This window comes from Varanus komodoensis, unplaced genomic scaffold (assembly GCF_004798865.1).
Source record: "Varanus komodoensis strain SLA01 unplaced genomic scaffold, ASM479886v1 scaffold29_3, whole genome shotgun sequence".
In the NCBI taxonomy this organism is placed as follows: Eukaryota; Metazoa; Chordata; class Lepidosauria; order Squamata; family Varanidae; genus Varanus; species Varanus komodoensis.
Genome location: NW_025335760.1, coordinates 609200 through 634115, shown reverse-complemented (window position 1 = coordinate 634115; position 24916 = coordinate 609200). Strand labels below are relative to the sequence as shown.

The following is a 24916-nucleotide window of genomic DNA, read 5'->3' as shown; positions in this document are numbered from 1 at the left end:
GTATTTCAACGTATTTTAGGGCTGAAGCGCTGAGTATTTCAAGATGTGTTAGGGAGAACCCTAAGTGTAGCACTCTCTCTTTCGAGTAGTTTCTACCCCCCACCAAGAAGATGCGAAATCGGGACAACGCGCCCGCTGGAAGCGGATCCAGCCGCCTGCTGGATCCATCGCCTTTGTCTCCATTCCGTTTCTCCTCCATGTTCTGCAGTATCCACTAAGTCCTCACACCCAGGCGAGGGGGGTTGGACTAACTCTGACCCCCACTCAGCAACACTGATCAGGGGAGCCCCAAATCCCGCTGCTCTCAAGGGGCTCAGGCCCCTCTGAGGCATGCCTGCCTCTGCCCCCCAGAGGCACCGTGGCTGTGCTGAGCCCGGTGCTGCTGCCAGGAGGATGCGCGTTCTTTGCAGCCTCCGGCTCGGGCGGGCATCCGCAGGGATGCGGGATGCGGATGCCCTGCAAGGGAAGCCGTGCCTGCGCTGCCCGGGGGCACGTCCCTGCGGCACCCGCACTAGCGCAGGCTTGCTTGGTTCACCTGTGGACCGCAGTGTCCCCGGAATCCAAAGCGGCGGCTGCTTTTGTCGCTTTGGTGTTTATGTGCCTGTCCACTCTGGTGGCATGCGACGAGAGAAATGCGCTAGCGGGAAAAATGAAACTGGCCCCCCGCTTTGGTCATGAAGGACAGACCCCGAGCTTGTGCTTCACAGTTCGATTTTGAGCTGTGTGGTAGGTATGCTCCTGCGCATGAGGATGCCCATGCACACAGGCGCGTGGGCCTGCGCACAGAGGGTCCCTCTGCAGTTGGCACCGTTTGTCTCGCTGCCAGCTTCTGCTTGCGGAGTGTGGTTTTGTGCCAGCCGGCCGGCCGGCCGTCTCCTGCTGACGGTGTGCGTGCTCCTCGTTCCTGCCTCGCTTCCAGCTTTAATAGCCGAGTGGGAGGTCTCTGATTTGTGGGCCATCTTGATACGTGTGCACACTAACATGCGCACACACGTGCCTGGTGGAAGAGTGCAGCCCCCATGCTGAGCCGCAGCCCCCAGCCAACGGGCCTCTGTTGACAGAAAATCCTTTTGTGTGCCGCTCCTCCAAACTGGGATTAACTGTGGCTTGGCAGCTGGCGGCCAGTGCCCGGCCGGACAGCCAGCCAGCCAACCAGCTCCTGTGCCGCCTGCGTGCCCCCACCCCGCGTGGCGGCGTCCTGCTGCCAGAGGCTTTTGTCTCCCGCCCGCATTTTCCTTCTGTGCTGGCAGCGAGAGATCGGCATGCAGTTCCGAGGGTGGGCTTTGCCAGGGCTCTTCCTCCTCCTGTGACGTTTTCGGTTCCATCTTTGTTACCAGCCCTGCGTAACCCCCTTTTAGTGCCGTCGGTGGCTGTAAGCTGCCCCGCAGGCGTGGCCCGCTTGCTTCTCGGAGAATTTAGAACTCCGGGTCGCGGCCGGGGACTTGGACTGTTTTTCAAGCCAGTGGCCCTGTGGTGGGCCGGTGCCGGCCTCTCCCCTCCTTCCCCCCTTGAAATAGCTCCAGCTGCGGGGTCCGTCCCATGAGCACTATTTTAGCAGCAGCGAAGGGCCACAGAGCATCTCTGCAGGGCTCCTTCTGGCTGAAGACGGTTCCTCGCTGCTGACCTAGCACAGAGGGGAAGGCGCCGAGGTAGGCGCCTTCGCCCTGGAAGCCCATTGCGGGGCCTCCCATGTGGCCGCGGGGCCTGGCCCGGCCAGCGCATTGCAGTGCTGCTGCCCTCACGTGGGGAAGGCAGGGGGAAGGGGAGCTTTCCTTGCTATTTGTCTCCGAGAAATGCCCCCTGCCCCGAATTCTGATCGTTCCGTCTGTCCGACAGTGCAAGTTGGAACTGGTGGTCGGAAGTCCGGCGTCATGCATGGACCTCGAGCTCTATACTCCGGACGACAAGTTTCTGATGAAGCTGGACAGTGATGAGTCCCTGCTGGGGTCGTACCCCATTGATGACGGGTGCCGGATCCATGTGAGTGTTGAGCTGGCTGTGCCGCTGGCGCCAGGCGGCTGAGGCTCTCCCGTTGGTGGCAGGCAGTGCGGGGACGGGGGCGTGTCGGAGCCCTTTGAAGCAGCTTTGCTCAAGCGATCCTTTTGAAGAGTGTTCACTCCACCGGATGTGCTCCAAAGCACGGGCCATCGATGGGGCAGGATCACTACTGCCGTCTCTCGTTCCCCCATGTCTGTTTTACAGCTCCATCCACAGAAGTGGCATTTGACCAAGAATGGATGGACAGGCCCCTGCCCCAGGGGTCTTGCAGTCTAGAAATAGATTCATGAGGGGGAAGAGTGACGGGACAGACAGGAAGAAGCAGCATTCACTTCTTCTGAGGCTAAGGGTTTGACCTCTTTGCTTATGCCAGCTGGAAAACTGGGATTTGTAACAGACTTGTAGTCTAATGCATTCAGAGGGCTCCAGGTTGGGGAAGGCTGTAGTGACTAATGCTGACATGATGATGACCATGTGATCTGTAATTCTGGTGTGCATTTACTGGCTGGGATTGCTTGTAATGGTGCCTGTGTCACTGCACTCTCTGCAAGCGCCACTCTGAACACTGGAATCACCCGCATCGCAAATGTGTCCTGCTGTGACAGAAACCCAGCGCCCGGCTTGCCCTTGGTCTCTGCTTGGCCGGGCCTTTTCCTTCACTTCAGTCACTTGCAACTCTGCGCCTGCGTTTCAGTAAAGTCGCAGTTCGCAGGAGCGTGAGGCAGCTGTTCTCTTCGGCCCCACAGGTTATCGACAGAAGTGGGGCGACTCTTGGGGAATACGAAGATGTGTCGAGGGTAGAGAAGTTCGAGATACCGGATGCCGAATATGAGAAAAGAACAGGTGAGAACCAGTGCTTGCTTCCAACATGAGTGAGTGCACAGACCTGGGGGTGGTGGGGGGGGAAGGGGTGTCCCCGAAACAGTGCCGTGTTGCCGAGCTGCAGCTGGGACCGCGCGTCGCTTCTCTTCCCTCCTGCAGATTCCGCACGTTCCTTTATGAAGCGCAGCAAGCTGGGCCAGTACAACAAGGAGGAAATGTTGAAGAGGGAAATGGAGCAAGAGCAGAAGTTGGCGGAGGAGAAGGCCCTGGCCGAGGCCATCGCTGTGGGCGTGCGGTGTGAGGTGCGGGCCTCGGGGCAGCCCAGCAAACGGGGCACTGTGATGTATGTAGGTGAGTGCACAGGGGAGCCCCCCGCACCTGTCATTGCTGGGGGAGAATTGCCTCGGCATTGGCTCTGGCCTTTGCACCAGAAAAGGCACAACTTGGCAGAATTCCGCGACTGTTGGGGCTTGGGCAAGGGTTGGAGCCCCCCTGTTGCATCCTGAGAACCTCTGTACCGCTTCAGGACGCAGTGCCAACGCGCTGCCCGAAGTGGCCGAGGGGGGCCCTCGCCTTGTGACCAGCAGGCGCGCTCCTTGAGATGCCTTCACCTCCTTCCGTCTTCCTAGGCCTAACAGAATTCAAGCCTGGCTACTGGATTGGCATCAAGTATGACGAGCCTCTGGGGAAGCACGATGGCAGGTAAGCCCACCCCCCCCAGTCTGGCACCTCCTGGTGCACACGGCGGTCTGGCCTGTGGCAGCCTCCTGGCTGCAGCCTGCGGGGCATCGGCGTGTGCTCAGCTTCACTTGGGGCACGTGACCTGCAAGGATTAGATGCATGTCGAAAAGCAGCCCCACAGCTTATGACTAGAAATATTGCGGGGTTATGTAACTGACAAACCAGCATGGCTGGCAGCCTTCACAGATGTGCTCCGTGCCGCCTCGGAAGGATCGAAACGTGGCTGATGCCACTTGCTCCTCGCCTTCCCCCGTGGCATCTTGGTGAAGCTTAATGCAACATTTGCACACTGTTAATGGTGGGTTAGGTCCGTGGCTCCTTTGTGGAGAGGGCAGAGCCATCAGCCTGAATGTGCGCCCAGATTTCTGGACGTGTGCAGGGATTCCTTGAGAGGGACAAACGGGTATTTGCGAAATTTGGCTTCCTCAGAACACCCACTGCTGTTTAAGTTTGCAAAACAAAAAAGTTTCTACTCTTCGTTTTGTGATGATACGCTTGAAGGCTTATGTTGAGTGCTGAGGTTTCGGAAGCCAAATGGCAACTGAATAATATTTCCAGTCTCTTGGGGGGTTGTGAGGGAACATCTCCTCCTGTCAGTTCTTCATTCTTTCCTAGTGGCAAGAAAATCACGTGATTTTTAATGCAAAATGAAAACCTGGCAGAATATCCCACAGAAGGCAAGAGTGTGCACAAAACAAGACTTCCATAATTGCTAACGGACGCAGAAATCTCGTCCGTCTGCAGAATTCTTGTTGTTTTTTAAAAATTTTGCAGAGCAAACCAATCCAATCCACACCATTTTGTGTGTGCCTGATTGAGTCATATGTAGTAGAGGATTCGTAAAACTCCCCTGCATGTGTTTGGGGCAGGAGGCTGCCCCCCGGCCAGTCGGTCTCTCCAGAACGTTGCCTGGAAACCTGAAGCTCTGGTCTGACTGCTCGTCCTGCACCCCTTTCCTTGGCAGCGTAAACGGAAAGCGGTACTTCGAGTGTCAGTCCAAGTATGGCGCCTTCGTGAAGCCGCAGCACGTCACGGTGGGGGATTTCCCCGAGGAGGACTATGGACTGGACGATGAGATGTGACGGGGAGAGGCGACGGGGTGGCCAAAGGCGGCGGAGAGGATCGCAACGGCCCCTGTTGGCGCGACTGCCCCCGTTGCCGCCGTTTCTCTGGCGTGTCGCGGCGGCGCTTCTGGTTGCATGTCGGAGGGCGACCCAGAGGGAGAAGACATGAAAGCCGCTGTGTGTCCTTTGACTTGTGTTTGTGGTTTTTCTTTTCCTTGGTTGTCTGTTTAGTGAAGATGCCGCATCCCTTGAGTTTTGTCACATCCACACCCTTCTGTACCTTTCTGGTAACACAGAGAATATTGGCGCTCCTTTGCATTGTAGTAGCGATTTTTGAGGGGTGGGGTGGAGGCCAGCAGGGTATCTCCCCCCCCGCCCCACAGTACCCCCTGGTCCGTTCCAGGAACGGAGCACGTCGAAAAGAAGACCTCAGCGCCACTTCGTAGGCGATCCGGCTGTTTGAAAACAACAGTCTGTGTGGAACTGTGTCTGTGACCGTGCGTCTTCCCACTGTGGACATTTGTCTGTGTGCGTGTGCTGCTAGCTGGTGGTATGTGTTAGCTCCAGGTTACATTCTGGGATGGGGGAAATACATTCCAGACTAGAGTATTAGTGTGTGAGCTTACTGTACTTAAACGCTCCGGAGAATTCACTGAGTGTCGTCTCAAGAGCTGCCTTTCCAGCCGTTTGCCTTGCCTGGTCCTGCCTTTCGTGGCAGTCGCTCTCCAGGCCTTTGGCGACGTCCTGAACTCGCTTTTCGGGTCACTTCGATGGAGGATGGGAGGGTCACGCCAAAAGACCTGTGCGGTCCCACGCGCCGTTCCTCCAGCAGCCAGCCGGTGCCCCGGGGGGGGCGGGGGGGCCACGGCACCCTCCTGCTCATGTTCCCAGTAATTGGCATGGAAAGGCAGCAGAGCATAATAGTCACAGAACTGTACCCTGACTCTCTGTACAGAACAGTTGTTCTAGGCCTGAGCTGCATTTTTGCCCGTTAATGCGTTTATTTGGTGTAGGGTGGGGACCAGTTTGGGATAGGCAGCTTGGTGCTGTCCAGCTTTTCGGGACTCCAGTGCCTTTGGCCATGCTGGCCGAGGCGGATGGGAGTTGCATCCTGTTACGTGCTGCTCCCCCGGGCCTTGCTTCTTGCGACTGTTCCCTTGCTGTTCTTGCTTTCTGCTGTCTCAGCCATTTGGAAATCATCTGCTAAATTAATATTCGGTTGCTGTGGCTTCATTTCTCTCCCATAAGTTATAACACTGATCAAGATTCTGCATCAGCTTCAAGTTTCTAGTCCAGGTTATCTGCCTCATGCCACAAGCCGTGTCTGGCCTCACCTCGTGCCCCTGCTTGTGGCTTCCATTGTGCACCGGCGCGTCTGCAGCTGCTCCTTTCGGCCCCCTCCTGCTCCCCTGTTGGCACCTGCTGCGGCCAGAAACAGCCCCCCCCCCCCCCGGCCATCCAGCTCTTTTAACCCCTTCCATTCGTTAACCTTTCTTCCCCAGCCCTGCCCAGATGTTGAGCCGCTGGGTCCAGAATTGTGTTCTGTACGAGGCCAAGGTGGTATCAAGCTCCTGACCGGGCCCAAATAAATGTGAAGCACAAGTCATGCTGGTGCGGCCTCGTCCTTCGCAGCATGGCCCCAAGCCGGTCTCTGCAGCCCCGGGCCTGGTCTCCTAACAGCATGCGTAACTCCCCCGCAGTCCGTTTCTCAGTGGAGACGGAGCGCTTCGTGCCCGGACCCCATCCTTCAGGGCTGCCCATCATAAAACGGACTTGCATCCTGTCCGTGTCCCAGAGATGAGGCCGACCGCACCCCTGCTTTCAAAGAGCGCTGGCAGCGATCCATTTCCCCCGGGACATCTGCATCTGGGAAGCGAGCCAGTCCCGGCTCAGCCATCAAGCTGCGTATGGCAGCGCAGGCAACCGAGTTCGCTCCGGAAGCCAGCATGGGGCATGGGGCCGTTCTCGGGAGGAGAGCCTGCGCCGCCAGCATCCCTTCCAGTGGCGATGAAGGAGCGGCTTGGGAAGAGGTTGCGTGTCAAGGACCTTCGTGCCGGGGACCCTGCAGGGCCCAAGCAGCCCCACGCCTTGGCTGGAGGACCCTCCTCTCTGGTGTGGTGTTGTGCTCAGTGGGAGCCAGTGTGGCGTAGTGGTGAAGAGCATGGGACTGGGACTCAGGCGATCCGGGTTCGAGTCCCCACTCAGCCATGGAGCCAACTGGGTGACTTTGGGCCAGTCACAGGCTCTCAGCCCAACCTACCTCACAGGGTTGTTGTGGTGGGGATAGGATGGAGGAGGAGGAGGATGTAAGCTGCCTTGAGCCCTTTGTAGGAAAACGGTAGGATATAAATCGAAAAATAAATAAATCAGTGGTGAGCCAGACGCCCCCACGGGAAGCCCAGGAGCAGCACAGCTGCCCCCCCCCCCGCGTCCCCCAGCAGCCGGTATGCAGGCGCGCCCTGGCCGTGGCGCTGCAGGGGCCCTTCGGGAAGCGCGCCGAGCCAGCGGGCCCGGCCTCAAGCGCTGCCCTGCGGCGCCGCACGCCGAGGCGTCGGGGGCTTTCCGGGGCGGTGGCGAATGCGCAGGGCCGCGTCGCCCGAAGCGGGCAGGGCCGGCCCGCGGCTCCTGCCATCCTGGCGGCCACCGGCGGGGCGGGCGGGGCGGGGGGCCCTTTCCGCCAGGCCCCGCGCCGCGTCCCTCCGGAGGCTGCCAAAGGCCCCGCCCCGCCCTGCCCGGAGGCCGGCTCGCCGCGGCCCGGCCGATCGCGCCCCCGGAGCCTCTTCCTGCGAGCGCAGCAGCACGTGACGCGCGGGCCCCGCCCTCGCGGCCCCGCCCCCGGCCGCCCACCGGGCGAGGAAACGCCCCGCCCCCGGCTGCCGGCCAGCCAATCCGGCGCGAGCAGAGCGCGGCGGCCGAGTCCCGGCGAGCGAGAGGCTGATCGGTGAGGGCGGCGCGTGCGCGTGCGCTGGACCCGGGGCCGCTGGCGGGGCTGGCGGGGCCCCCTCCGGGACGGGGCCCCGGGCGCGGCGAGGGGGCCGGCGGCTCTTAGGGCCCCGAGGACGCCGTCGCGGCCGATCGCTGCGGTTCTGGCCTCGGGAGCTTCAGCGGCCCGCACGGGCTCCGCTCCCAGTTAAACAGGCAGCCGGTGTTTGCGCGCGCAGTTTTAATTAGTACTTGCGCTCAGTAATTGGGTCCTGATAGCCGCCCTGCCCGTCTTACATTGCTAGCTCAAAAGCTTGGCTGAGGGCGCCATTCAGTTGGGTTCCTTGGGGCTGCGGCCCTGACGGTCGTTACAATCCGCCTCGCCCCCAGCCCCCGTGCCGACCGCCTGCCTGCCTCGCCGGTCCGCCCAGGACCCATGGGCCGCCACAGCGAGCTGCAGAGGCGAGTGCTCAGCCTGTACCGCAACTTCGTGCGGGCCAGCAGAGGCAAGCCGGGTTTCCTGCCTCGGATACGGTCCGAGTTCCGGAAGAACGCCCAGATTCCCCGGACGGACGTCCTGCTCATCGAGTATCTCCTCCGGCGCGGCCAAAGGCAGCTGGAGCAGCTCCGGGGCGCCCACACCAAGCGCATGGGCGCCTTCGTCAAAACCGCGGAAGACACGCCGTGACCTCGCCCACTCCAGAGACGCGTCGCCGGTGCTCTCCAGCTTGGATTTAGAGGGCTGCTCCGAAGGGGGACGTCCGCCTGGTGAGCCGGTGTGAAGGTCTCGCACGTGCCCCCTTGGGGCCGCCTGAAGGCTCCCTCAAAACGCACCGACGGTGGGAATCGGGAGCTCCGTTCTGGTTGTGGGGATGCATCTCCTGCCTTCCTTTTCGGACACGAACTAGCAGCAGTTCTTCTCTGCGCTGCTTGGCGAGATTCTGCTTGCCCTGAAGCGCTTTAAGGACCCCGCTGGCGCGGGGAAGGTTGTGCGGGTCAGCCTGGCTCGTGGGTATGGAGGATTAAAGCAGCTTCGGATGTGCGATCCGTTCGAGCCACGGCTGTGCCTTGTCTCTTTGTCTGCCTTTGTACGGTGTTGGCGCTCCGTCAGCTGCGAGGGCCACCAAATCCACTGCCAAAAAGTTGGGCTGTGCTTGATACCGTTTCGGACGGCCTTCCCCAACCTGGTAACCTGCAGATGTCTTGGAGTGTAACTCCCACCATGCTGGGAATGGTAGTCCTTCACATCTGGAGGACGTGAGGGGGTGGGGAGAAGCAGGGAAGTCGGGTTGCAGTACGCAGTGGATTGTCCGCAGCCTTCCAGGTCAGGCCCTTCCTTCCCGGTTGGCTGCAAGGAGTCAGGCGGGAAGGCGGCTCCGATGTCCCCCTGGCCTGTGGGAGGCCCTGCAGACACCAGAAGGGCTCTGCAGCGGCCACCCCCTTGGGTTTCCCCTTGGGCCTTGGATAAGAGCTCCCTTTTCGAGAATGAAGCGAACATCTGTGCCTGTAAAACCAACGGCCTGTGCTTTAACAGAGAGTTGGAGTCAGGTTTTGGCTGCTTAATACTAATCATTTCAACATATCCCTGGGTAGAATAACATCCTTGGAAGAGGAGGGCCCTCTTAGCCTCTCTGTTTATTTGTGAATGCACATACTTCTTGGACGCTTGAACAACTCGGGGCGGAGGGATTTAATTCTGTTTTTTGTGGGCCACATCCTGAAAAACCCCGTTAGCGCACATCTTCCCCGAGTCCTGCCCTTGTGGTACGCAGCAGTTGGCCACCTGCTCTCCCCCACATGATTCGGACGGTAACTCCTATCAGCCTCAGTCAGCATGGCCCATGATTCTGAGCTGCACAGGACATCTGGAGAGGTTCCGTTTTTCTGGAGGGAATGAAGGAAAGTGGGAAAGTGAGAGAATGCTGTTCTCTGAACGTTTTTCTTTTGAAGCACCATGAAAGCTGTATGGTGGGTACCGGCAGCCGAGGCAAATTCGCCTGGCCGTCACGTGTGTTTGTGTTTCCGTCTAGCGGCGCTCGTGGCCAGCGAAGCGAAGTCTCGTGCTGCCTTCAGGATTTGCCTCTTCCTGGGAGTAACCTTTACTGCTTATTTCAGAGCAAACACACACGGGTTGCTGTATAAGGCCGGGATCTTAGGTTACCTTAAAGAAGTCCCCACTGGAAAGTCTCCTGCTCCCCCTCCTTCCCCAGAAGTCTCTTTGGGGGCGTGGGGGGAGCGCCTGAGTGGGGGATGCAGGTTTGGACTCCAAGATCTATCTCCGCTCCTATCTCAACGGTCGATTCCAGAAGGTAGTGCTGGGGGACCATGTCTCTATGTCATGGCAGCTATGCCATGGGGTACCACAGGGCTCCATTCTATCCCCTCTGCTATTTAACATCTATATGAAACCGCTGGGAGAGGTCATCAGGAGGTGTGGGCTGCGGAATCATCAATACGCCGATGATACCCAGCTTTACCTCTCGTTTTCCACTAATCCAGGTGAGGCAGTGGCTGTGCTGAACCGGTGCTTGGCCGAGGCAAGGGAATGGATGAGGGCAAATAAACTGAAACTCAACCCAGACAAGACGGAGGTCCTGTTGGTTGGCGGATCGGGTTTCAGAGAGGGTGGATTTGACCTGGTCCTGAATGGTGCAACACTCCCTCTTAGGAATAAGGTCCGCAGCCTAGGAGTACTCCTCGACCCGGAGCTTTCTTTGGAAGCTCAGGTGACAGCGGTGGCGAGGAACGCCTTCCTTCAGCTTCAGCTGATTAATCAGCTGCGCCCCTACCTGGAGTACGACTGCCTGGCGACGGTGACACACGCGCTGGTGACTTCCCGCCTAGACTTCTGTAACGCGCTTTACGTGGGGCTTCCCCTGAAGACAGTCCGAACACTTCAATTGGTGCAAAATAGAGCTGCCAGGTTGCTGACGGGGACGGGGCGTTATGCTCACATGACTCCAGTCCTCCGTCAGCTTCACTGGCTTCCCATTGAAGCCCGGGCCCAATTCAAGGTGTTGATTATGACCTATAAAGCCCTAAACGGCTTGGGTCCTGGCTACCTGAACGAGCGCTTACGTCCGTATATGCCCGACCGCCCTTTGAGATCTGCGGGAGAGTCCCTTCTCCGGGAACCCTCCATGAAAGAAATTAGGAGGGTAGGTACTCGGAGGAGGGCTTTCTCTGCGGTGGCACCCAACCTATGGAATTCACTCCCCAAAGAGGTCCGCCTGGCACCGTCGTTACTGGTTTTTCGGCGCCAGGTAAAGACCTTTTTATTTAAACATCATTTGAATTGTTAAAACATATGATCTGGCCAGGGCAACTTCTTCTTCCTTCTCTTTCTCCTCCTATATTTTTATTTACTTAAGTTATACTGATAATTTTAATCTTATATTTGTAAACCAATGTATTTTTTGTATTTTGTATTTAATGGTAATTTATTATGTGCTATTGTATTTCATTGTATTTTATCGTGTTGTAAGCCGCCCCGAGGTTTCGGCAAGGGGCGGCATAGAAATGTTATAATAATAATAATAATATATTCAGAGGGGTTTGCAGCAGGAAAGGTTTGGGGACGGCTCAGCCTGTCTTGGTTTTAGACGGGCTGCCAGCGCACGTACCTGGGACGGCCCTCCTCTCGAACTGCTCCCTGGGTGTAGCAGCCCTGAGGGAGGAGGTGGGTCCAGGGGGCTTGGGGTTCCCCTCCCAGGGACCACCTGCGAAGAGCCAGGGGGCTCATCCTGCGAAGCAGGTGGGTGGGAACCTCGGGGCCTCACGCAGGGCAGCGCTGCACTGTGGAACTCACTGCCACAAGCCGCCAGCTTGGACAGCTTTGAAAGGGAACTGCACAAATGCCGGGAGAAGCAAGCTCTCTGGGGCTACTGGTCCTCATGGCTCTGGCCTCCCGCCAGCCTCAGGCCTGTGTGTGCGGGTGCTAAGGAGGGACTGCACAGACCCTTGCGTGATCCAGCAGGCCCTGATTTGTATGGGACTGACGGCTGAAGGAAGGACGCCTTCTCGGGTGCCGCTTTGCACAGCCCTGGGAGAATCCTGCACGGAGGAAGGGTCAGGATGGATCCTGCCTTGGGCTCCTCAGGGGAAGGGAGGCTGCCATGCGTGGCACCCACGAGGAGCGGATCGAGCCCCTGCGAAGTCGCCGCCCAGACCTGTTGGCTCGGCCTCACCTTAAATGCACAATGGCAACCGTGCGCCTTATCTGCGAAGGAGGACGGCGTTCCTGCTTGCACGGGAGGGAGGCGGCTGCCCCAGCCGGAATCGGGCGCCGCGACACCCGAGAACCACTGAATGTAAGTTGTGCGGCTCGCCTTGCAAGCGCCGGGTGCTCTTGGGTGGGAGGGGAAGGTGCTGCGCGCTACCCAGGTGCCCCGAAGCCTCTCTCTGCAACGACCGCTGCTCCGTGGGGCTGCAGGCCCAGCTCAGGTCGTGCTGCACAGCTGGCATGCGGTTTGCTGTGGCGCAAACCTGGCGAGGCCCCCAGGGCCGTTTCGGGAAGCCTGGCTGCCAGATGGGGCTTTGTGCTCGGCCTGTCTGAGGCTTGCTTGGAAGAAGCCCAGGGGGCTCGCGCCCCATGGGACTGCCCCCCCCCCGTGAGGTGGGGACCAAAGAGCGTGGAACGAGGGGCTCGCCGTCTCCCCCCTCTTTCTGTTTCCGCATGCAAGGTGCAGGTTGTCTTTAAGCTCCCTTAAAAATCGGGACGGTGGACGGCTGCCCGTGCCAAGCAGCAGGCGTCCGTCGTTCAGCCTGCCTCCTGGCCTGGGCCTTCTGGTGTTTGCCCTTCAAAAGTTCATCCCGGTCCCTGCCCAGAAAGCTAATTTGCGTGCTAACGAGTGGCGCTTGTATGTCACCTTTCTGCCAATACCCTCGGGACGTGTTTGCCCGGTGAAAAGAGTCACACATGAACAAATAGAAACGGCGCAGAAGGAAAAGAGGACATGAAGCGAGATGGGATAAAAGGGAGTCCAGGGGCTGATTCGCAGGTAATGTTCGGTGCCGATTGCAGCGACCGGACGGAGCTTCTGCCCGCCACCACCGGCAGCGCGGCCTCGTGTCTCCAGGCCTCCTCTCTCTCTCTAACTGGTTTCTGTATTGAGATCAAAAGGGGGAAGCAGGGGGATGCAAGAGGTATCAGAAGCAGACGGGGGCGGCAGTGCCCCCTGTGAAATCCCGGGAACGAGGCAGGCCTCAGTGGGAAGCAGCTCCTGCAGGAGGGCCGTGGGCACACCCAAGCTGCAGTGTTTATTCTGTTTCGGTACCACCCGGTGGCCGAAACTCTCTGGCTGCCTCCTGCTGCCGGGCTGTCCTGCAATTGTCCGATGGCGAGCGTTCAGACGTTTCCTCATTCCCCTTCATACAGCTTTATTCCTGGGCTGTGTGGTAGCTTGAAAGCGCTCCTCCGTAGCGACCTGTGTTTGTGGATCTTCAAATTTCTGGCTCACGACAACCATGCTTCCTTCGACCAGAGGTAATCGGGACTACTTTGCTTCCGCGTGTATCAGCTGCACTGCAACCCCCATCATCCTCAGTCAGCATTGTGGACATCCTGGATGAGGCAGATGGGAGTCAGACACGTCTGGGGGCCCCAGACTGGGGAATGCTGGCATGCACCATAAAGGTTCGGTGATTATTATCACAGGGCTGCAGCCCGATTGAGTAACCCTCGATTATATAAATAAAGCCCACATGTCTTGGATTTCCATATCGTTATGGAATCAGTGCATCACTGATCCCTTCAGCCCATCCTTTGGAATGTGGGTGGGACTGAGCTTTTCCACATGAAGCATTTTTGGTATTGTGATTCCTTTCTCATGGTTTATGGGTTCCTTAAACAACTTCATGACCTTGCATGAACACATGTCTTTTTTTAAAGATCACTGTCCTGGTGTGTTTTTTTTTTTGCATTTTGTTTCATTTTGTTTTTTTAACAGCAGGGAAAATGGAGCATTATTTCTGAAAGCCAAAAAAAGGCATTTCCTAATTGTGTATTTGTCCTATAGCACAGTGCCACCTAGAGGTTATGTAAAGGAAAAGCAGGGAAGTTCCTGCTGCATCGCCTCAGCCGGGGTCTCAGTGCAGAGACAAAACTGAAACCAGATTCTGCAGCCTCACGTAGAAAAGCTCGGAGCCCTGAACGAGCGGAGCAGGACGAAATAGCTACTCAAGAACAGGACGCCCCCTTTAATGCCAACCCCGTCTCCCTCCCTCCCTCCCTCCCTAAAGAAAAGGTGGCCTCATTCAGGCGCCTCCTGAAACGGGCTTGTTCCCCCAGGCTTGCTCGGCTCGTCTTTAAATTCACCATGGAACTGCTCTGTGTTCTTATGATTGCTATTATTGTTTTTACGATTATTGGGATTTTTCTTAAAATTTAGTCAGCTAGAACAAAGGCAACTACTCTATGCTGTTCTGTGAGTGTCTACTAAAGAACAGTTTATAAAAACTATAGATAGGTCGACAGATGGGATATACTGATTTTGGTAGTCCTCCCGGCTACCCACGCTTCCGAAGGGTCTGATGCGGGATTGTCTTTTGCCGCTGCCGACGCTGCTCTGCTGCAGAATTCCAGCACAAGGACGATGCCTACTGCTTTTCCTTGGCGAAGGCCCTGTTCTGCGTCTCTACCCCCGTGACCGTCGGGTTTTATGCGCCGTGGGGACACTGCAAAGACTTCCTCTTGACTAGGATCCAAGGTGAGTGCAACTGCGGGCTGTCGGTCGCTTGCTAGCCCATGTGGCTTTTTAGCGCATGCCTCTGAGGGGGACAGAGCTGAGGGAGCATCAGGACTGCCCGGCAGGGCCCAAGGCTCAGCACCGACCTCGACCTGGATCCCTCCAGTCCAGGCCCTCAGTCACACCCCAGAATCCAGGAGACCTTGTCAAGGCCCACGTTCTAGCCTAACCTGGTGCAGCCTGGTCTAATATTCCTTTAAATACCTACCAAATGAAAGCATGTTTTGTCCTTCCAAAGCCCACCTTTTCCGGCAGAGAGGGAATCCCCCTCCTTCTCTCCATTTTCTCATCACAAAGATCCTGGGAGGTAGGATGTTCTGAGAGGCGGGGCCGGTCCCAAGTCATCCTTCATGGCCAGGTGGGCTTTTGAAGTTGGGTATCCCTCCTGCACCCCCCTTGAGCGAGAGCCAACCACCTACCACACACGGAAGCCCAGATGGGTCCTGCTAACATCTCCAGCTCCACACTCTTCCTGTCCCGCTCAGATTATATGCACCTGCAGTCGTGGAAAAAGGACAGCCAGGAACTCCAGCGGACGGGCTTGAAGCAGCGAGGGACCTCTGGCTGGGACTTGGTCTCCGCCGTCCTCCTCATGATCTTCTACCGGCCGGTCCTGACCCTGCAGCACCGGCAAAGGAGGAACGTCCGGCACATCTTCATCCGCTTCAGCGCCTGGGAATACGCCGGAAGCGACCAGCTCTGGGCAGGCCTCATCACCGCCCTGTGTGACGGCATCGAGGGTCATTTCGGCCTGGTCCCCGTGAGCGTCTACCGGGCCGTGGGCAGGAAATGTGGCCTCGTGGAGGCGCCTCTCCGCAAGGAGTGGGTCAGCAAGAGGTACCTCTGCCTGCCGTTGTGGGCGGCTGTCCTCCTGGTTGGCGGGGCAGGCGTCGGAGTCGCCATCCTCGTCCTTCTTTTCGGCGTGCCCATCGGCAATGCTTCTGGGGATGCCATCGCGGTTGCCGAGGGCCTCGGGGCCACGGCCGTCGGGATCACGGCCGCGGCAGCCCTCAGGATGGGCGCCATGGTGGTCCGGAACGTCGTCATCACCCAGAAGGCCCAGCTGGAGCGGCAGATGAACCGGACTGACCTCAGCGCCCAGCTGGGCTTCATGAGCAACGTAAAGAGGGAGGTCCAGACCATCACCAGCTTCCTCCAGTTCATGGAGATCTTCCAGCGGAGGAAGCTCCGGGTGGTGCTGGAGGTCACCAGCCTGGACCACTGCAGCCCCGACCGGGTGGTGGGTGTGCTGGATGCCATGAACATCCTCCTGTCCGACAACGAGGCGCCCTTCATCTCCATCCTCGTGGCTGACCCGAGCATCATCGTGGGCTGCGTGGAGAGCTCCCTCTACATGAAGGGCATGGCGAACAACGGCTATGAGTTCTTGAACCGCATCGTCACGCTCCCCTTCTCAGTCCCCAAGACGGACAGCGACACCAAGCTGCAGCTCATGAGGAGCATTGTGACCTACCGGGAAGAGCAGGAGAAAAGTCTGGAAGAGGAGGAGGGCTTGGGAGTGGACGTCCAGCCAGAAAACCAGGCGGGGCTTTTCCTCCGACTGAAGCTGTGTCTTTGCCCGAATGCTCGTGCTCGGAGCAGAGCTGCGGAGGACGGCTTGGTACCTTTAGTGGTGGTGAGTCCTGGCAAGGCAGAGCCACCGAAAAGATGTGGGAAGGGCTTCAAGGCCAAAGACCTCATCCAGGAGGCCTTTGAGTTCCTCCTGGATGAGAACACGAAGCTGTACTTGACAGACAACGTGGTGCAAATGAAGCGCGTCATCAACACCATCTCCGTCATGATCAGGCTCATGGCGACGCAGGTCCCGCGGGAGAAGCTCTGTCCGCAGAAGGTGGCCTCCTGGGTGCTGCTGGCCAGCCAGTGGCCCTGCCGGTTGAGCTGGATCCTGCAGTGCATCGAGGACGACGAGCAGATGGGCCGGCTGGGCGTGTGCCAAGGCGGCCAGCTCGGCCCTGACCTGCTCCTGTGGGACGTGTACGAGAAGAACCTGGAAGAGTTTGTCATGTTCGCATCCCAGCTGGAGAAGCTGCTGGAGCTGGACGGAGACCCCGAGCTCTTCCACAGCTTCCTTTCTGGGAGGTTCCAGGTGAAGGACGCCCGCTTTTTCGTGCTGTACACGGTCAACATGGACTCCTCCTTGAAGAGGCACATGGAGCTGCTCCGAGGCAGCCACGGCCTGAAGAGCAGCAAGAGGGCTCCTGGACTTTCCAGGTGCCTTCTGCTTGGGATGTCGGTGGAGGAGGTCTGCGAAGAGGTAGGTCTGCGACGGGCCATCCGCTGGGGGCAGCTCCCTTCATGGGGGGCCATTGTGCTGGCGAAAGGGGCAGCAACAGCTGTTGCTTTCAGGGTGACTTCAGAACAAGCCACATGCCGTGTTTGCTTATTATTGGATGCGTGCCCCACCTTGTTCTCTCCCAAGGAACCCAGGACAGGCTCACACGGTTCTTCTCCATGAGGCCCAGGCACAGGTGCTCCTGGGAAGGCGGGTGGGAGGGCACTGTGGTCCTGAAACGCCACTTGTGGGTTTCCTGGGAGGAGACTCCGAGGGGATCTGTTGGTGACATACAGGCATGTGAGGGGGTGTCACACGGAGGTGGGGAGAGGCCTGTTCTCCCCTGCAGAGGAGGGCAGGACGCGCTCCAACGGAGCCAGGCTCAGGGAACCCAGGTTCCATTTGGATGCCAGGAAGCACTTCCTGACAGTCAGGACCCCGAGGGTGTGCAATGTTCTTCCACGGGGGGTGGCTGAGGCCCCATCGGTGCGGGTGCTCAAGGACAGACTGAACATGCACAGGGTGGGCATGTCGTGAGCAGAGCCGGCTGGTGCCGGAGGTCAGACTAGATGGCCCGGGAGCCCCTTCTGACTCGCTCTGTTTCTGTGTTTCCTGTGGCCACTGGGGGAACAAAACACTGGGCTGGATGGACTGGGCCCGATCCGGCCTCAGGGCTCTGGGCCAGGGAGACTCTGCAGCCCTGGCTTAGTGACCAGCATGGGGCTGAGCTCACACAAGCACAGAGTTCACCTCGAGTTGGATGCCGGCCGTGCCTCATCGTCCCGGGAGCAAGGGAAGCATCGTGCTACGATCTCTGGAAAGTTTCCATGCTCGCCAAATCTCTTTTCCAGCTGGGCAAGCTGGGTTTGAAAGCGGAGAACGCCCAGTGGTACCGGGAGAGGCTGAAGGAGCACGGGCTGGACGGGCGTGCGCTGGCGTGCAGCGACCGGGGCGAGCTCAAGGAGGCGCTCGGCATGGGCCTCGGAGAGTGGACGGCCTTCAGCACGCACTTCCTCGGCTCCGCGCCGCCCCGGGCCCCCTTCCCTGCCGCAGCACCGCCAGCACCGCCCTTTGCCGGGAAGCCTGGGCAGGGCCCAGGAGAGAAGAGGCTGCCTGGAAGCAGGTTGTCCCCGGCCCTTTCCGAAGAGTGCCGCCTCTGATGCCCGCAAGCGCCGGAGGGAGTTGTCGGGTGGCTGACTAAGCGGGAGAGGGACCTGCGAGTGAGCTGCTGCCTGCTGGCGGGTTGGTCCCGTACGGTCGGGGCCGCCCTGGGGCCTCTGCCTTCAGGAAGAGCAACTGCTCCTGCTGGAAAGCCCCCGATCGATCGAGCGTTTGTGCATGTCGTTTGCATACCATTTGCATAACATGGGTCCAGTGTCGCCAGGCTCCGTTCAGTCCGAGGGCTGAGTGCCGTTTGGAGCTGCCTCCCAGTGATGGGCAGAGGCCAGGGCAGACGGAGCAGCTTCCTTTTCGAAAAGCCCGAAATGTCGACATGCTGGGGCACAGTGCCAGCACGACCTCTTCTGGGAGACCACAGGGTCCGCCAGAGTGCTTCGCTGCTCAGGCCGGGGGCTGATCCCCCACCCCCCCCCCTTGCAGCCGCACGGAACGAACCTCATCGAATGCCACCTGGGCCTCGGGGCGGGTAGACGGGGCTGCGCACGGGGAGGCGAGGGGCCGGGGGCCGCAGTGGCATGCCGGTTCTGGGGGCATCTCGGCCTCTCTCCCTCCCTCCCCCTGCTGGGCTTAAATCGAGGTGGCCAGAAATGGCACCGCTGGATTCATTTCAACTTTTTAGGATGCTCAGAGCCGGGGGAGGCTGAGGGGCTTGGGGAAAGGGGTGGGGCAGGGTGAGTGAGTGTGGCCCCCTGCAGGACCCCGGAGGGCCGGGTTGGCCCCTCCACCTGCCCTTCTGCACGCCCTTCTGCAAGCGCCTCGGCTGGTCCGTCAGCTCCCGCTCATCGAGTGGGCCGGTTGGTGCAGGGCTGGTTTCAACAGGTAGTGACGAAGATCCAGGGATTCTTCTGTGATTCTGAAGGTTCTGCTCCTTTGGAGTGTAAATTTTTGCTCATGTAAAGAATGAAGAATAAAATATCAGAGATGCTTTCTATCAAACCCGGGACTCTTTTTATCATTGGCTAGAGAAACAGGACCACGCATAGACTTAAATATGTTTATAGTTTAACATAAAAAGAAAAAATGTGGGGCTGACCCAGTAGGTCTGATGTTTTCGATGATTGATGCTTTTTAGGTTTTTTTGTTTGGTATATATTAAGGATAAAACTTATTAAAAAAATATCGGAGATGCATCCGCTTCTTCGGAGTGGTGTTCTCTTGCATTTAATGATCGTCATATTCTTCCATCTTCAACAGGCTCACGAAAGAGCTTTGGAGCAGGAATCAGGCGACCATCCATTTCTGGTCTGGGTCATTCTCTGAGTTGCTTCCGTCCCAGAGCTGATGGTGTTCCTTTCTCAAAATATGAACTTTTACCATTTATGTGTACAGATTTCCACTTAACGGATGAACTTTTCATTGCATATTTTGGGGTCAGGATAGAGCTGCAAAATTTGCCAAAATCTGCCATCCAAAAGGATGACTGGAACATGATTTGCGTATTGGTCCGAGAAATTTGCTTTATGTTAGCTCGCTTTAAAATGTAGACAAACACGTTTCTTCCCTGCACCCTTTGCATCTGGCCTGGGCCTGTCCCCTATCTGAAAGCTCTCCATTTCTCCTCAGGTAGGAACAGCACAAATCTGCAGAGTATTGGATAATTTTACCCTGTTGCAGGGCAGAGTTTGCTTAAAGTTCAACTTTATTTACCGTATTTTTCGCTCTGTAAGACGCGCCTGACCATAAGACGCACCTAGTTTTTAGAGGAGGAAAACAAGAAAAAAAATATTCTGGATCAAATGGGCACATAATCACAGGCACCTGCCCCATCACTTCCCCATGGGCTGCACATCTGACAGACTTACTGCACACACATATTCACTCTATAAGACGCACAGACATTTCCCCTTACTTTTAGGGGGGGGAGTGTGTCTTACAGAGCAAAAAGTACGGTAAATGACCATTTTTGTGCTTCCGGTTGCATGCTGAGTCCTCAGTGAGTGATTATAGCTTGGGACGATGGAGCCGAATGGACAGTCCAGGGGTGATTGGAACTATTCTGTTTTTCTCCCTTTAATGGACGTTTTTGTGGATTAAAAAAGAGATGTAAGAACCAGTGGGGAAACGTGAGAAGGTTACATGTTCAAGGTGGTGCCAGGATACATACATGTGCGCGCGCACACAGAGTCCACTAGCAAAATCCCATGGATGAGTTGGGGCCGTGCTTTGAGCCAGACCTCGCTGGAGGTTCCCCCGTGGTGCAGAATGTGGGCGTCCCCGTGGAACCAGGGCAGTGGCAGCTAAGCCTGGCGGATTTTGTACCTGCAACTTTTACTGCAGTTTATGTAAAGGTCTCATTTCTTCTGTGCCTGAAGATCTTTGGTACTCTTGGTCAATTTTATATTAGCCTATACCAGACCTCCTGACGCTGAAACGCATGCTTTATGCAACGCTGAAATTGCCGGACTCGGGCAAAGGTGTTCGGCATCGCATGACGTGGCGCTGGCTTGTGGGATTCGCAGGGGGTTGTTTTTCGGTTCCGTGCTGCTTCTTCTGCGGTGAAAGAGGGCATCTCTCTGGAGCCCCAAGACTATGGGACCCCAATACCTGAGCCTGGGCTTGTATTCTGGGGGTCCTGGGTTATTTTTCTTTAAACCCCGTCACTTTGGGTTAAGGGGGCAGCCTGCCATGACTTCTTCCGTCATTAGAGGGAGACGTCTCCAAAGAGCAGAAAGCTCAGCGCTGCTTAAAAGCCCGGCTGAGACGCTGCAGGGGTTCCTGTGCTGGCACCAGGGTGCGCGGCTTGCGGCCAGCCAGCCCACCTGAGCGCCTGGCTTGAGGCTGGCCACTGCTGCCCGATGCTGCCCCGGCTGCTGACGGGCACAGCGGGGGCACAGATCCAGAGCTGAGATGAGCCCCGGACCCCCCCCCCCCCCTTTGCCCAGCACAGCATGCGAGAAACGTGCGGAGAGGCTGTGGAGAGGCGACGCGCCACCGGTGCGCCAGGCCCTCCCTCTCCCATGGCCGCCCCGGAGCCGTGTGTGGAGCCGCCGTGTGTGGTTTTGGCCCTGAATGGAGGCCCCATCCAGGCAAGGCGGAGGCCCTGCGAGGTGGGGCTCGCCTGCCCCGGGGGGGCGGGATGCTCGGAGGTCTAGCTCCATCACGGCATGGGGACGGCATATAAAAACTTTAAATAAATAAATGAATCACTTGATGCCCGGGTGGCCCCACCGCAAAAGGGCCTCTCCCCCCCCGCCCCATGTCTTCACTTCCATAGTTTCACATTCAGCACCATCGAGAACCGGTGCATAAAAAACAGGCAGACAAGCGACGTCAGAAGACACAAATGAAACAACAGAAGCAAACAACAAACGATACAATGGCTTCTTTGTAAAGAAAACTGCAAAATAAACGAGTGGCACATACTTTCAGTGTGAAATGCAACACTCGCGTCAAGAAATGCACAAAAGATGCAGCTTTTTTTCTTGGCTGAATTGGCTTCCTTCGCTCTGCCCAGGAAAAGGCTCCAACCCTTCAAGAAAGATGAATAAAAACAACAAACCGAACTTCTCGGGGAGCCCGGCTCACTATTTATTTAACATTTGCAACTCCCTCTTTCTTTGGAAGAAAAAAGCAAAATCCCTTTGGACGGAGTAGGTTTTTAACCCACAACTTTGCCAAAGCTTCAGCTTCCAGGTTTTGTTTTGTTTTTTGTGAGATTAAGTTTGGCTCTTTTACAAGTTCCCCTGCAGAGCTTCTCTCACTCTGCCTTTCTGTATTTTCCAGCATTTGATTGTACTGCCTTATAGTGGAATTGTGGGAATGAATGAGGGTTGTCTGCCACCATGCACAGATAATACCAGACTTTTCGTTTAAAAGTTCCTCAAGATGCATTGCAGAATTTACAGCTTTGGCTATGCGTTGGTATAGAAATTAAAGAACTATGAAGTAACACTTCTCTAGTATTTCAAGTTTAAAACATGCTTCTTCTGATAAAACATGGGAACTTTTAGCACTCCAGGATATATTAGACTGTGGACTGAATTAGCAACCTGTCCCTCAAATGTATATGTGTATATTTTTGTGGGTGTTGAGTGAGATGCAATGAGATTCAAGGTGCAGCTTTATACATTTCCTTTTACTTTGCCTTTTGGAGGTGAAGGGAAAGGAAAACCTGCCTTGCAACACTCTCTCTAGGTTCACAGAAAAAAATCGGAAGTGAACCAATACTTTTATCAGAGCTTTTTCAACTGAGTTAACCCACAGTCAAAGCCCTTAAAACGGAAAAAATGCACCTCAAAAAAGGGAAGAACTGAGCTGTTTTAACAAACTGGCTTGCTTCTTAAACCATTGATTTTTTTATTTTCCATGCCTTAGAGAGAGATAATCCAAATAAGAAACTCCTATTTATGCCAGAATAGCGCAACAAAGGTAAGCACCTCTCCTCTTCTAGCCAGCTTTCTTGCGCTCCTAATGCAAAATTTCCAGCATTCCTCTCTCACCCTCACTGAGCTCCTCCTCCACCTTCTTTCCCATCTGGAGGACCTTCAGGCTTCTTGTCTTCCTGAACTAAAAAGCCCGTTTTCTCACGGGGAACGCCCTCTGCCTCTGGATCCTTCTGCTGGCCCTTTCCTGCCCCTTCTGCAGCGCTCCCCTGTTGAAATCGTGCCCCTGCAACCGTGCCCTGGGGGTGATGGGGTGGGCCTGGGAGCCACAAGGGCTGGGGTCTCGTCCCTTCTCCGCCACAGAGGCCACTGGCGGGCTTTGGGCCAGTCACTGGTTCCCAGTCCAACCTACCTCACAGGGTCATTGCGAGGATCAAATGGGGTAGGGAGGGGGAAGGCCATTCGGCTCCTTTAATGAGGAAAACTGGTGGGGTGGAAACATCTGAATTACTAAATAAACACCGGGGCAACTGGGTCTTGATGTTTTCCTTCATTGGGCTCATAAAATGTGCTTTCACATTTGTGCTTTCAGAACTCTGCATGTTCTCATGGCCCATGCGGCCTTAAGAGAGTGTCGGTTACCAGGTAGCATAGAACACACACACACACCCACACACAGCTCTGAGTGTATGACTTGAGTGTGTGATTCTATGATAATTGTTGGAAACTGCCCAGAGAGCTTTGGCTATGGGCAGTACCAAAATATCATCACAATCACAATATTACATTCCCTTTCCTTGGCAGATTTAAGCCTCCATCCAACCTGGGATGCGGAAAAATGTTCTTCTTCTTCTTTTGGCCAGGACAATGAGCAAGTCAAGCCGCTTAAAAGCTCCAACGGAGGAATGCAAGGAAGACAACAACGAGGAGATCTACTGCAAGGCGCTGGCTCAGACGCTGAAGGAGGTGGAGCTGCCCGCGACGGTGGGCCTGTATTCGCCGTGGGGGCACCAGAAGGCAAAGCTCTTAGACAAAATTGAAGGTGAGGCTCATGGCACTCGTGGGGCACGCCGGTTCCAGCCACGTGCCGGCAGAACCTGCGCGAGGGCTGGGGCGACCTTGGGCGCTGCTCTGGCCACATGCCCGCCTTCGCTTGCCAGGCGGTGGGATCGGAAGCACGAGGTTCCCCTTCTTTTCTGGGGGTGGGAGGGCAGGGCAGGGGCCTGTTTCCTCTTTGCGCACTGCCTGGCACGTGGGGGGCTGAAAGGACATCCCCGCATGATCCAGCATGCTTTGCTGCGCATTATCCGTTCGGTTGCAGGTCACATGAAAGACAGAGAGGAACCAGATGTCGGGATTTGCTCTTGGCTCCTGGATATTTGCTCCTGGCTGGCCTTCATCTGGCATATAATTTTCTGTTCCCTTGACGCCAACGTTCCCAGGTACCTGTCTTCCTTCTCTCCGTGGTTGCAGTTATTTATCTTCTTGCAATTAATTTGTACCTCCACCAATAATTTCACATCGTTTTGAATGTACAGTTTAACAAATGGACCTCTATGGATGGATGCCACCAATTTATTTTTTTAATAAGTTTTATTTGAAATTATAATCCTAAAAAACAAAAAGAAAACTACAAACAACATCCATCATCAAAAACATCGAGCCCGCTGGGTCAGCCCCCACACCCTTCTTTTTCCATTTATGATAACTTAAAAACGTATTTAAATCTATGCCAAGTCCCATTTCTCTAGCCCATAATAAAAAGAGTCCCAAGTTTGATAGAAGTTGGATGGATGCCAGCAGTTTCTGCGCAGACTGAGAGTGGGAGAAGAGCAAAAGGAAGAGAAAAGAAAAGAAACATTTTTGTCTCTTGTATCTGGCCCTGGGAAGGGTGTAAGAGAAGTTAGGAAAATTGATCAGGAGGATGTATAGCCTAAAGCAAGCCTTCTCCAACATGACTGCCTTTCGGATGCTTTTTACTACAACTCGCAGCATTCATCACCACTGACCAAGCTGGTGAGGATGATGGGACTTAAAGTCAAAGGCATCTTAACTGCTTGAGGGTTTTATTTCAGTAAGTAGCACCGTATGTGCTGGTTGTCGCTATGAGGTGTCAAGTCACCTCTGACCGGAGGCCACCCTTCTGAATACGGGTCCTCGAAGAAGGGATGCCGGACCCTTCAGAGACCGACTGCCCAAACTGCAACACAGAACCCACTTGTTTATCGCAAAGTGCCGACACTGCAGTAAAACCTGAAAACAGGCTTTAGAAAAAACAACTCAAAGTTCACCACCACTGCCCCAACCCCACCCTGGCGCACAGCCCTCACCCAAATATAGGGCTAGAGTTCCATTGAAAGGAGGGCGCTTTTGAAAAGGCCTTCCTTGAGTAGCTTTTTCTGCGCAGCTCATCATTTCTGCCCATCCTGAGCACACTCCAACCATCAAAATCGTGCCAGGACACCTCGTTTTCCTAACCCCAACCCTACCCTGGTGCACACCCCTAACGCTAATATAGGGCAAAAGTTCCATTAAAAAGGGGGCGATTTTGTAAGAGCCCTCCTTGAGTAGCTTTTTCTGCACAGCTCATCATTTCCGCCCATTCTAAACACATTCCAACCATCACAATCCTGCCAGGACACCCCGTTTTCCTAACCCTAACTCTACCCTGGTGCACACCCCTAACCCTACTATGGGGGTAAAGTTCCATTGAAAAGAGGGCAATTTTGAAAAGTCCTTCCTTGAGTAGCTTTTTCTGCGCAGCTCATCATTTCTGCCCATTCTAAACACATTCCAACCATCAGAATCATGCCAGGACACCCCGTTTTC

General features: G+C 56.2%; 4 protein-coding genes across 5 annotated transcripts in view; all 4 read left to right on the top strand.

Annotated features, from left to right (window-relative positions):
• The first annotated feature begins 1822 nt into the window (after positions 1 to 1822).
• TBCB (tubulin folding cofactor B) lies at positions 1823 to 4941 on the top strand. Its single transcript, XM_044435563.1, has 5 exons — positions 1823 to 1980; positions 2745 to 2841; positions 2980 to 3171; positions 3450 to 3522; positions 4526 to 4941. Exons 1-5 carry the CDS (start codon positions 1876 to 1878, stop codon positions 4641 to 4643), a joined length of 585 nt encoding a protein of 194 aa, XP_044291498.1. The 5' UTR covers positions 1823 to 1875; the 3' UTR covers positions 4644 to 4941.
• Positions 4942 to 7711: 2770 nt separating this feature from the next.
• SDHAF1 (succinate dehydrogenase complex assembly factor 1) lies at positions 7712 to 8601 on the top strand. The gene has a single exon (XM_044435497.1). It carries the CDS (start codon positions 7984 to 7986, stop codon positions 8233 to 8235), a length of 252 nt encoding a protein of 83 aa, XP_044291432.1. The 5' UTR covers positions 7712 to 7983; the 3' UTR covers positions 8236 to 8601.
• A 2443-nt stretch (positions 8602 to 11044) lies between these two features.
• LOC123026198 (NTPase KAP family P-loop domain-containing protein 1-like) lies at positions 11045 to 22939 on the top strand. 2 transcript variants are annotated; one of them, XM_044435527.1, is made up of 5 exons: positions 11045 to 11857; positions 12925 to 13032; positions 14123 to 14254; positions 14779 to 16568; positions 22080 to 22939. In XM_044435527.1, the coding sequence occupies exons 2-5, from the start codon at positions 13014 to 13016 to the stop codon at positions 22560 to 22562; spliced, it is 2424 nt and encodes an 807-aa protein (XP_044291462.1). In that variant the 5' UTR covers positions 11045 to 11857; positions 12925 to 13013; the 3' UTR covers positions 22563 to 22939. The 2 variants fall into 2 exon arrangements, with proteins under 2 accessions (XP_044291462.1, XP_044291463.1); XM_044435528.1 differs by lacking the exon at positions 22080 to 22939 and adding an exon at positions 17438 to 18383.
• The window catches only part of LOC123026199 (NTPase KAP family P-loop domain-containing protein 1-like), a 10744-nt gene continuing 6892 nt past the window's right edge, over positions 21065 to 24916 (top strand). Inside the window, exons 1-3 of the mRNA XM_044435529.1 lie at positions 21065 to 22133; positions 22951 to 23129; positions 23409 to 23529. Of these exons, the coding sequence (XP_044291464.1) occupies positions 22955 to 23129; positions 23409 to 23529 (296 nt within the window). The 5' untranslated portion in view covers positions 21065 to 22133; positions 22951 to 22954. The remainder of the gene's footprint in view (positions 22134 to 22950; positions 23130 to 23408; positions 23530 to 24916) is intronic.